At 48.4% G+C, this 11,148-nt stretch overlaps 1 protein-coding gene across 7 annotated transcripts in view; it reads right to left on the reverse strand.

The window, feature by feature from the left end:
- AP3S2 (adaptor related protein complex 3 subunit sigma 2) overlaps positions 1 to 7,132 on the reverse strand; it is a 57,706-nt gene extending 50,574 nt beyond the window's left edge. For all 7 annotated transcript variants that reach the window (XM_040968513.1, XM_040968512.1, XM_040968509.1 and 4 more), the window contains exon 1: positions 6,995 to 7,132. In XM_040968513.1, the coding sequence (XP_040824447.1) occupies positions 6,995 to 7,063 (69 nt within the window). In that variant the 5' untranslated portion in view covers positions 7,064 to 7,132. The remainder of the gene's footprint in view (positions 1 to 6,994) is intronic.
- Positions 7,133 to 11,148: the final 4,016 nt, after the last annotated feature.

Genomic DNA, 11,148 nt, shown 5'->3' on the forward strand with positions numbered 1-11,148 from the left:
ACTCTACTGCAGAGCTGCTCCTGCCCGGGGAAAGCAGCGAAGGTGGCTCAAGTACTTGGGCGTCTGGCTCCTGCTTTGGCCTGGCTAGCCTTGGCTCTTGTGGCCATTTGGGGAGTGAACCAAAGGATGGAAGATCTCTCTCTTTAACTCTTCCTTTCAAATAAATTTTAAAAAATTAAAAATAAAGGTTAGAAAAGGTGAGTAGAGAACAGAGAATAAACCCAAAGAAAAACAGGCAGCAAGGCTCTTCCATAGGCGTTAGGGTAGAATGTGTTTGCCCGGACATCTGTTACAACTGTGCTACAGGTAGACGAGTTACTCCAACAAGAAAGGGCGCACTGAAAAACTCTATTCAGTGTTATAAAGAATGACCAGCAACATTTTTTCTTTCCCCTGAGAAATACCCATGCCTGTTACAAAACCAAATCTCCACAGGTCTAATGCTTTAAGAAGGTCAAGTGGGGGCCCAATGTGGTGGCAGCCAAAGTCCTCGCCTTGAACGTGCCCAGGATCCTATATGGGTGCCGGTTCTAATCCCAGCAGCTCCATTTCCCATCCAATTCCCTGCTTGTGACCTGGGAAAGCAGTCAAAGACAGCCTAAAGCCTTGGGACCCTGCACCCACGTAGGAGACCTGGAGGAAGTTCCTGGATCCTGGCTCTGGATCAGCAGAGCACCAGCCATTGTGGTCACTTGGGGAGTGAGTCATCCGATGGAAGATCTTCCTCTCTGTCTCTCCTCCTCTCTGTATATCTGACTTTGCAATAAAAATAAATATCTTTTTTTAAAGATTTTTATTATTTTTTTATTGCAAAGGCGGATATACAGAGAGGAGAGACAGAGAGGAAGATCTTCCGTCCGATGATTCACTCCCCAAGTGAGCACAATGGCCAATACTATGCCGATCCAAAGCCAGGAGCCTCTTCCGGGTCTCCCACGCGGGTGCAGGGTCCCAAAGCTTTGGGCTGTCCTCGACTGCTTTCCCGGGCCACAGGCAGGGAGCTGGAAGAGAAGCGGGGCTGCCGGGATAGAACCGGCGCTCATATGGGATCCCGGGCACGTTCAAGTCGAGGACCTTAACCACTTGCGCCACCGCGCCGGGCCCGAAAATAAATACCTTAAAAAAATAATAAAGGTCAAATGGAATCTGCCACTTCTTGCGCTAGTTCTATATAGCACTATGTAGCTCACCAACCAAGGATTACTGAGAAAAACAAAGAACCATTTACAGATTAGGATTCAGATTAAAAGTTGAACAGAGCTAGGAACAAGATTACTTTTTCAGGTTTTTTTTTTTTTTTTTTTGATGTTGTACATACTTGAGAAGGCTCAACTACCATGGAATCACCTGATAGCACAGTCAGCATACATGTATGTGAATTCCCCAAGTGTGGAAGGATGACAGGAGGACATGAAGTCATTAACAGCTCTAAGCCCGTGCATCTCAAATCCCGCTTGCAATCAGCAAAGGGCAGCTGCTGATGCTGCAGGCCTGCGTCACGTTCTCAGACTACAATCAGGCCCAACAAGCTTCTGGGCCATCCCAGCACTTTTGCTTTGGGGACCACACCGGAGTAGCTCTTCAGCCTGGACTTGTCCAAGGGTGAGAAAACAAATTGGGGCAATTTTCAGCCTTGTCTTTCTACAAAACTAATTTTACATTTGAAATGTAAAGGAAATGGGGGAGAGGGCATTAGGCCTAGTAAAGAGGAAGTGCGATTCCCAACTCCAGCTTCCCACCCTCCAGGGCAGGCGCTGGAGGCAGGAGGACGGATCACATTTCACATTGTTGCATCCCTGCCACCCAGGGTCCTGGATTATGTTCCTGGTTCCTAAATCCAGGCTAGCAGGCCTTTCGGCATGAGTCAGCAGGTGAGAGCTCACTGCCTACCCCCTCTCTACCTCTCAAATATATAGATTTGTATATATATATATATATGTTTACTTATTTATATTTATATATATATAAGCTTTTTTTTTAAAAGATTTATTTACTTTTATTGGAAAGGCAGATATACAGAGAGGAAGAGAGACAGAGAGGAAGATCTTCCGTCCGATGATTCACTCTCCAAGTGACCACAACGGCCGGTGCTGCGCCGATCCGAAGCCAGGATCCAGGAACTTCTTCCGGGAATCCCACGCGGGTGCAGGGTCCCAAGGCTTTGAGCTGTCCTCGACTGCTTTCCCAAGCCACAGGCAGGGAGGATTAATCCCAGCGGGCCCACTTCCAAAACCGGCCCCTATATGGGATCCCGGGCGCATTCAAGGCAAGGACTTTAACCACTACGCTATTGCACAGGGCCCCTGAAATATATTTTAAGAAAAAAAAATAGGCAGAGGGAGAAAGAAATTATCTTGTCTCAAGGTGGGTATGGAATGGCCTTCAGTAGCCCCTGAATGAAACAAAATCAATGTGGGCTGCCTTTAGGGTGCAGCAAGTTAAGCTATCATTTGTGGACTGGCATTCAATACCATTTGCAAACCAGGACTGTTCAGGCCCTGGTTACTTGACTTCCAGTCCAGCCCTGCTAATGCACCTAGGATAGCAGCCAATGATAGCTCAAATACCTGCATGGAGCTTTGGCCTGGCCTAGCTTCAGCCCTTGTGGCCCTCTGGGGAGTCAGTCAGCAGATGGAAGAACATGTTGTAGCTCTCTGCTTTCAAACATACAAACCTTTTAAAAATAAAAACCTAAAAACTAAAAGATTTATTTATTTTTATTGGAAAGATTTTACAGAGAGGAGAGAGAGATCTTCCATCCGCTGATTCACTTCCCCAAGCGGCCGTAATGGCTAGAGCTGAGCCGATCCGAAGCCAGGAACCAGGAACTTCTTCCTGGTCTCCCATGTGGGTTCAAGATTCCAAGGCTTTGGGCCGTCCTCGACTGCCTTCCAAGGCCACAAACAGGCAGCTGGATGGGAAGTGGAGCAGCCGGAATATTAACCTGCACCCCATTTGGGATCCTGGTACGTGCACGACAAGGACCTTAGCTACTAGGATAACACGCTGGGCCCTAAAAATGGAAACGTTTTAAAAATAAATTAAAAAAAAAAATGTATTTATTTATTTGAAAGGTAGAGTTAGACAGATTTTGGGATAGATCTTCCATATACTGCTTTACTCTGCAAATGGCCACCATGGCAAGGCTAGGCCAGGCTGAAGCCAGGAGCCTGGAAGTGCATCCAGGTCTTTGAATCAGATGTGGGGGCCCTAGCATTTGGGCCATTTTCTGTTGCTTTCCCAGGTACAGTCCCAAGGAGCTGGATCAGGAGTGGAGCAGCCTGGACTCTCACTGGTGCCCATAAAAATGCCAGCACTGCAGGCAGCAGTTTAACTGGCAGGCCACAACACCAGCCCCAAATGAAAACTTATTCACCACTGGTCACCATAAACTCAAGTAAATCAATCACTACTTTCCTGGTTTGAATTTGAAAAACATTCCAAGTTCACAGATGCCAAAATATTGTCAACGATTAACTCCAACTCCGTGTGCACTGACAACACCAGGGTGTAGATACCAGTATTTTTAAAAAACAGAAACATCTTTTAAATTTAAACTCTTTTATCTGACTCTATGTGGGTGTGGCAGCCCAGGGAATGACCAAGCCTTCAGATCTTTGTTTAATCTGCACTTTCACTCATTAGCTCAAAAGTTTCTTTAAAAAATCCTAAGATCTCCAAAGACATCCAAATAAGTGCACGGGAAAGATACTTGTGGAATTAAAACCAAAGCCACCATGAGCTACTCCACTCCCAGTCAAATGCCTTTCATCAACAACACTGATGTCTCACAAATTTGTATGAGTCTGAGGAAATCAGAACCCTTATCCAGAGCTAACAGAAATGAAACAACTGTGCAGTCACCAGGAAAACAGCTTGGCAGCTCTCATGATTGAGTTAACATAAGACACAGGGATCAGAAAAATAAGGTTGACCCAAAAAAAAGCATTTCCATGTTCATAGCAGCCTTTTCACGAGGGCCAAAGTTGGAAACATCAACTGATGCATCAACAGCCAAAACGAGGCGTATTCCAGGCAGGAGTAAGATGCAGTTAAAACACCTGAGTCCCATGGGCCCAGCAGCGTGGCCTAGTGGCTAAAGTCCTCGCCTTGATCACACTTGTATCCCATATGGGCACCAGTTCTAATCCCAAGCAGCCCCACTTCCCATCCAGCTCCCTGCTTGTGGCCTGGGAAAGCAGTTGAGGACGGCCCAAAGCTTTGGGACCCTGCACCCGCGTGGGAGACTTGGAGGGGGTTCCTGGTTCTCGGCTTCAGATCAGCGCAGCACTGGCCGTTGTGGCTCACTTGGGGAGTGAATCATCGGACGGAAAAATCTTCCTCTCTGTCTCTCCTTTGTATATCCGCCTTTGTAATAAAAAATAAATCTTTAAAAAAAAAAAAAACAAAACACCTGAGTCTTATTATACTAACGTGCCTAGGTCCCTATCACTCCCATGTAGTATCTGAAATCAGTTCCCAGCCAGGAGCTGTTGGCGGCATGTGGGTAGTGAATCAGTGTTACTTAGGGGCTGGTGCAATGGCTCAATGGCTAATCCTCCACCTCCAAGCACGGTATCCCACACAGACACCAGTTTGTGTCCCAACCACTCCACTTCCCATCCAGTCGAGGACTGCCCAAAGCCTTGGGACCCTGCACCAGCATGGGAGGCCCGGGAGAAGCTCCTAACTCCTAGCTTCAAATCGGCTCAGCTCTGGTCATTGTGGCCACTTGGGGAGTGACTCGGAGGATGGGATATCATCCTCTCTGTCTCTCTTCTTCTCTGTAAATCTGACTTTCCAATAAAAATAAATAAATCTTTGTTTTAATTATATATTTATATCCGGAGCCAGCATTTTAACACAGCCAGTCAAGCTGCCACCTGCAGCACCAGCATCCTGAGTAGTGGTTCACGTCCCTGCTGCTCTGCATCAGACCCTGAACACTGACAATGCACTTGGGAAAGGAAGCAGGAGGTGGTCTCAAGGTCAGGGCCCCTACCACCCAGAAGGGAAACCAGAAAGAGGCTCCTGGCTTCATGTTGGTGTGGCCCTGGCTGCTGAACCCATTTGAGAAATAAAGCAGCAGATGAAAGATCTCTTTCTGTCTCCCCTTGCCAATCTGCAACTCTATCTTCCAAATAAATAAATACGACATATACTATGGTGTACTACTATCTGGCAACAAAAGGTAATGAAGAACCATGCCACCAACAGAAGAATATTAGGTAAAAGAAGATGCACAAGAGACCACAGATTGTATAACTCCATCTCAGTGGATTCTGCAGGAGTGGATTCTGCAGGAGTGGATTCACTTAGAGACAGAACATAGCTAAGCTGTGGTCTAGGGTTGTAGCACTTGAGGGAGGATGGGTAGGCAAAACCGACTGTGGCAATGACCAGGTACCCTTAATACTAAAACCTGCCTGGGCCCGGCAGCGTGGCCTAGCGGCTAAAGTCCTCGCCTTAAACGCCCCAGGATCCCATATGGGCGCCGGTTCTATTCCCAGGAGCTCCACTTCCCATCCAGCTCCCTGCTTGTGGCCTGGGAAAGCAGTCGAGGACGGCCCAAAGCCTTGGGACCCTGCACCCGTGTGGGAGACCTGGAAGAAGTTCCTGGATCCTGGCTTCAGATTGGCATAGCACCGGCCATTGCGCTCACTTGGGGAGTGAATCATCCGATGGAAGATCTTCCTCTCTGTCTCTCCTCCTCTCTGTATATCTGACTTTCCAGTAAATAAATAAATCTTAAAAAATAAATAAAAATAAAACCTGCCAACTTGGATCTACACAGTTTTTTAAATGTTATTTATTTACTTATCTATTTATTTATTTTATTTCACCGAGATGCAGAGAAAAATGAGACAACTTTTATCCACCGGTCTAATCACCAGGTATCCACAATAGCTGACTGGGTCTGAGTCAGACCAAAGGCGATGCAGCCCTGCGTGGGTGTGGGAGACAGGGACTTGAGGCTTGACCCGTCACCTGCTGCCTTCAAAGGTTTACATCAGCATGAAGCTGGGATGGGAGCAGAGACCACTGGATCCCTGACAGACACTGGATGAGGGATCAAATCCCTGACAATCAGACATGAGATGAGGGATCAAATCCCTGACAGTCAGACATGAGATGAGGGACCGGATCCCTGACAGTGAGACATGGGGTGAGGGACCAGATCCCTGACAGTGAGACACCGGGTAAGGGACCAGATCCCTGACAACAGGACACAGGTTGTGGGATCAGAACCTTAGGCGACACGGGATGTGGGTACCGCAAGCAGCAGCCTGAGGTCTGGGCCCGTGGAATATAACTGACCTGAATGGTAAGTGAGATAGCCTGGTCGTATCAGAAAACAAACTAGGGGTGGGGCGGGGGAGGATCCACACACATACACAAATGCAAACACCAGCTGAACAGGATGCTTCTAATGTTCATTGTGATGCCAACTGCAACCTCTCTTGCAAAGGGTAAGATTATTTTTCATTTCTCCTGGCCCAAGGCAGGCCCCTCCACGCATCAGCGTCCTGAAACCCAGCCAGCCCCTGAGAGATAAAACATCGGGAGGCGCCAGCCTCTGCGCGCTCGCCTTCTAGCGAAACACTTTTTGGAAAATGCACACGACCAGGGATGGAGTCCTCAACGAGGCAACATCTGTCACAGCGACTCCCGCATTTAAAACGGCCTGTTCGACCCCCCACCCGGAGGAAACGCCGGGTCGAAGTCAGGACACGCAGCAGTTTCGCCCAGGCCTTCTGCCCACCAAAAATAAAAAATAAATAAATAAATAAAAATAAGAAGCTGACTGCTTGAAGGTCCTCCAAGATGAGAGACCGTGGCCGGGGGCTGAGACCTGGCGGCGTCGCGAACCAGCGCTCAGTGCCAGGCCCGCCCCCGAGGGGATGGGGGTTCGGGCCCCGGGAGGGGAAGAAGCGGGTGGCACGGGCTGAGGGACCAGCGGAGGGGGCAAGGGGCGCAGCCGGGCCGCACTCACGAAACGCTGGTAGAAGCGGACCAGCCGCGGCTTCCCGTGGTTGTTGAAAACCAGAATCGCCTGGATCATCGCTGCGGGTTCACTCCCCTCCGCCCCGCCACTCCCACACACTGCCTCTCGCCGCCCCGACTCGGGCACTTCCGGCTGGTGCGCCACTCAGGGCCTCGCCCGGAAACGAGGCCCCGAGCACGAAGGGTCCGGCCCCCGAGAGGCGGGCGCGGCCCGGGGCCTCGTTTCCAGGTGAGGAGCCCGGCCGACCTGTGCCACCCGGCGACAGGGACCACGGGGCCCGCCACGACCCGCCACGACGGCCCGGGCACAGCCGAGTCCAGTGCAGACCGTCCACGTCCGCGTTCTGCGGGGTTTCGCGAGGCCGGCCATTCCTGAGCTAACCATGAGTTGTTCTACGTGCATAAATAATATTGTTACAGTTCGTAACAATCATACTGTGAAAGACGAATATGGGAAGCTTCATGACAGCTGTGAATTGTAGAGATTATACAAAGTATGGCGGGGGGAGGACACCACTTTGCACTGCCTTGGGAGTAAATGCAACCCAATGTGGGCACTGTACCTGTTGGGCTGGCAGTTCAGAGCGTATTGGGGTCACACTGGCCTGAGTCAGATCCCCCAGCTGCTGGCCGCACAGGCTCTATGTGCAAAGTTTTCTCAGCTGTAGATCAGGCACAGAGCAAGCTTTCCAGGCTGGAAAATGACTCTATTTCATCCAGGTGGTGTGACTTTTTTTTAAGAATTTTATTTTATTTATTTTTAAAGAATTATTTTTATTACAAAGTCAGCTATACAGAGAGGAGGAGAGATAGAGAGGAAGTGGGGCCGCTGGGATTAGAACTGGCGACCATGTGGAATCCCGGCACATTCAAGGTGAGGACCTTCGCCACTAGGCCACCACGCCGCTGGGCCCTATTTATTTATTTTTTGATAGACACAGAGAGGACTTGCATCTGTTGTTCACCACCCTACAGCTACAAAAGCCAGAGCAGTTCTGGTCTGAAGGCAAGACTCGGGAACTTCTTCCAGGTTTTGCACTTAGGTACAGCCCAAGCACTTGGACCATCCTCCGCTGCTTTCCCAGGGCACAAACAGGGAGCTGAATGGGAAGTGGAGCAGCCAGGACACGAACCGACGCCTATATGGGATCCTGGTGCTTGCAAGGTGACGACTTAACCACTGAGCCATCGCACTGGGCCCTAAGGAAAACTCTAAAGCAGAGCTGTAATGAGGAACTAGCATCTGCCATAATGGCTCAAATTGTGAGTATAGGGCGACTTCCTGAAAGGTAATAGTAATTTAGACATAATAATTTTTTAAAGATTTATTTATTTACTTAAAAGGGAGAGAAGGAGTGAGTGAACTTCCGTCTGCTGGTTCCCCCTCCCCTACACCTCCCCAGTAGTTGCAACAGAAAGGGCTGGCAAAGTCAAAGCCAGGAGCCAGCACTTCATTTTGGTCTTTTACATAGAAACAGGGGTCCAGACACTGCGCCTCCCAGGCACAGTAGCAGGGAGACACACTGGGAGCTGAGCAACCAGCAATGGAACCAGGACTCTGATGGGGGATGCCAGCATCACAAGAGGCGGCCGACCGGTTACACTACAATACCTGGCCTCACGCACAGCAATTTTAGCATGACATGGGGCACACTGGGCAGTGGGAGGGGATTCAGGAAATCTTGTTGGGATGGGAAAGGGAGGAGCTTTTGGCTTCATGAGGAAGAAGTGCCTTACACATCAGTGTTTCTGAGTGGGATTTCCAGTTCTCAACTTTCGTCCTGCTAATCACCCTAGGTGACTCTAATAACAGGGGAGCCCTGGGTTGAATGATCATATGCTGGTTGCAACCCCAATCCAGTTCTAGCTGTGAGTGAACCAGCAGATGCAATTTCTCTATTCCTTTCTTTCTCTCTCAAATAAATAACGGGTCTCTTTTAAATAAATAAAATTTAAAAAAAAAAAAAAAAAAACACTTCTGGGGTCTCCCTGCTAATGGCCTGGGAAATGCAGCAGAAGATGCCCCCAGACCTTGAGCCCCTGCCACCCACCTACAAAACCCAGCAGAAGCTCCTGGCTCCTGGCTTCAGCCTGGCCCAGCCCCAGTCACTACAACCATTTGGGGGCAAACCAGTGGCTGGAAGACCTCTGTCTCTCCCCCTCTGTAACTTTACCTTTTTTTTTTTTTTAAGATTTTATTCATTTTTATTACAAAGTCAGATATACAGAGAGGAGGAGAGACAGAGAGGAAGATCTTCCATCCGATGATTCACTCCCAAGTGAGCGTAATGGCCGGGAACCAGGAACTTCTTCCGGGTCTCCCACACGGGTGCAGGGTCCCAAAGTCTTGGGCCGTCCTTGACTGCTTTCCCAGGCCACAAGCAGGGAGCTGGATGGGAAGTGGGGCCACTGGGATTAGAATCGGCACCCATATGGGATCCTGGCGCGTTCAAGGCGAGGACTTTAGCCACTAGGCCACGTTGCCGGGCCCTGTAACTTTACCTTCTAAAGGATAAATAAATCGCTTTTTAAAAAGTTATGTAAGGTACTTTTGAGATAACCAGATAGCAATTCCGAAATAAGCAAAATAATCACATCACTTCACACCTTCCTCTAAAAGCCATGGGTAGAGGAGGTTAAAGAGTTCAATATAAAATCAAACAACAATTGAAAATGAAGGGGGGAAAAAAGGACCTGAAAAGAGACTTATGAACTTAGAAGCAATTTTAAAAATCACAAAGTCAGCTTATATTTCTACAGGAAGATTTTATTTTTTGTAAAACAAAATTTTAAACATTGAAAATAATTGCTAAAATATGGTGAATGTTTATATATATTTTTACATTTGAAATACGAATGATTCTGATAAAGCAAGAGGACTCCCCATAGGTGAATGGGCAGAGAAAGTAAGTAACAAATGAGGAAATACCACTAGAAAATGAAAAAGGTGTTTCTATTCACCACAAATGCGAAGAAAGTCAAAGATTTAAACTGTCATACATTTACAAAATTAGGAAGCAGAGAATGAGGCAGGAGGGCCTTCTTAGCAACTGGTTTACTCTCGGGATGCATGGGCTAGGCTGGGGTCAGAGATGGAAGTGGGCTCTCAGTCCAGGTCTTCCACCCAGGGGTCAGGCTCGCTGCCACGCTGCAGAAGCTGGAGCTAAGACTGAAACCCAGATACCCTGTCAGGTGCGCAACTAAACTGAGCTGAGCATCCTCTCCTAAGGTGTTAGGTTTCACTTTTCCAAAGACCATTTTTAAGATGTTTTCAACACCTAATTCTGGCAAGAGTTGAATGAAAGTGGTTCTCCAACTACATTGCTGGTGACATGAGAGTTTAGTTTTGCCCTGTGGGGAAGTAACTTGGCCAAATAACAATTACTTCACAAAAGACTCCAAGAAAAATAACTCAAAGACACAGCATGTGTACGGCAGGGGAAAAGTTGAGGGAACTACATCATTTCAACATTTTTGAAACATTGGCTAAACAGGGATCGGCTTAAATACCTCCAGTTGAACCATGTGGGAGACCTGGATTGAGTTCCTGGCCTCTGGCTTCGGCTTGGCTAAGACTCAGCTGCTGCAGACACCTGGGGATGGAGCCAACAGACAGAAGCTATGCCTCCCTGTCTCTCAGCATCCCTGTCTCTCAATATACCTGTCTCTGCCCCTCAAATAATCAACTGATGAAAAAAAAAAAAGCCCTAAGAAATCCTATAGAAGTGTTTGAGTTCAAATTTAACATCGTGTCAACAAACCAAATCATAAACACAGCCCACCCCCAGCTTTTGTTTCTAGCACCTATCAAGCACCGGGAGAAGCCCTTTCAAGCTGCCTTAGAACACAGCCTGGGGCTTGGAAGGAACAAGCAGGCAGATGAAGGAGGGCTGTGACTGTGTGATGAGCTCAGTGTTGTGTGAAGGAACTCAAACCCTTCATCCAGGGTGTACCCGAGGCTAGGGTACATTCAGAAAGCTGCCCAAGATGCAACCCTGCTCAGGCACCCAACCAGTTCCCTCCTCAGCTCCCCTGCCAGTGTCTACAAAGGGTCCTGCTCACTGGCTGAGCCCACCCCAACGTCCAGTCAGTCCTGACCAGTGCGGAAACCAAAGTGCATTAGGACCGGGCATCTCCCACCTG

This window comes from Ochotona curzoniae, unplaced genomic scaffold (genome assembly GCF_017591425.1).
Source record: "Ochotona curzoniae isolate NIBS_2020 unplaced genomic scaffold, NIBS_Ocur_1.0 scaffold_4701, whole genome shotgun sequence".
In the NCBI taxonomy this organism is placed as follows: Eukaryota; Metazoa; Chordata; class Mammalia; order Lagomorpha; family Ochotonidae; genus Ochotona; species Ochotona curzoniae.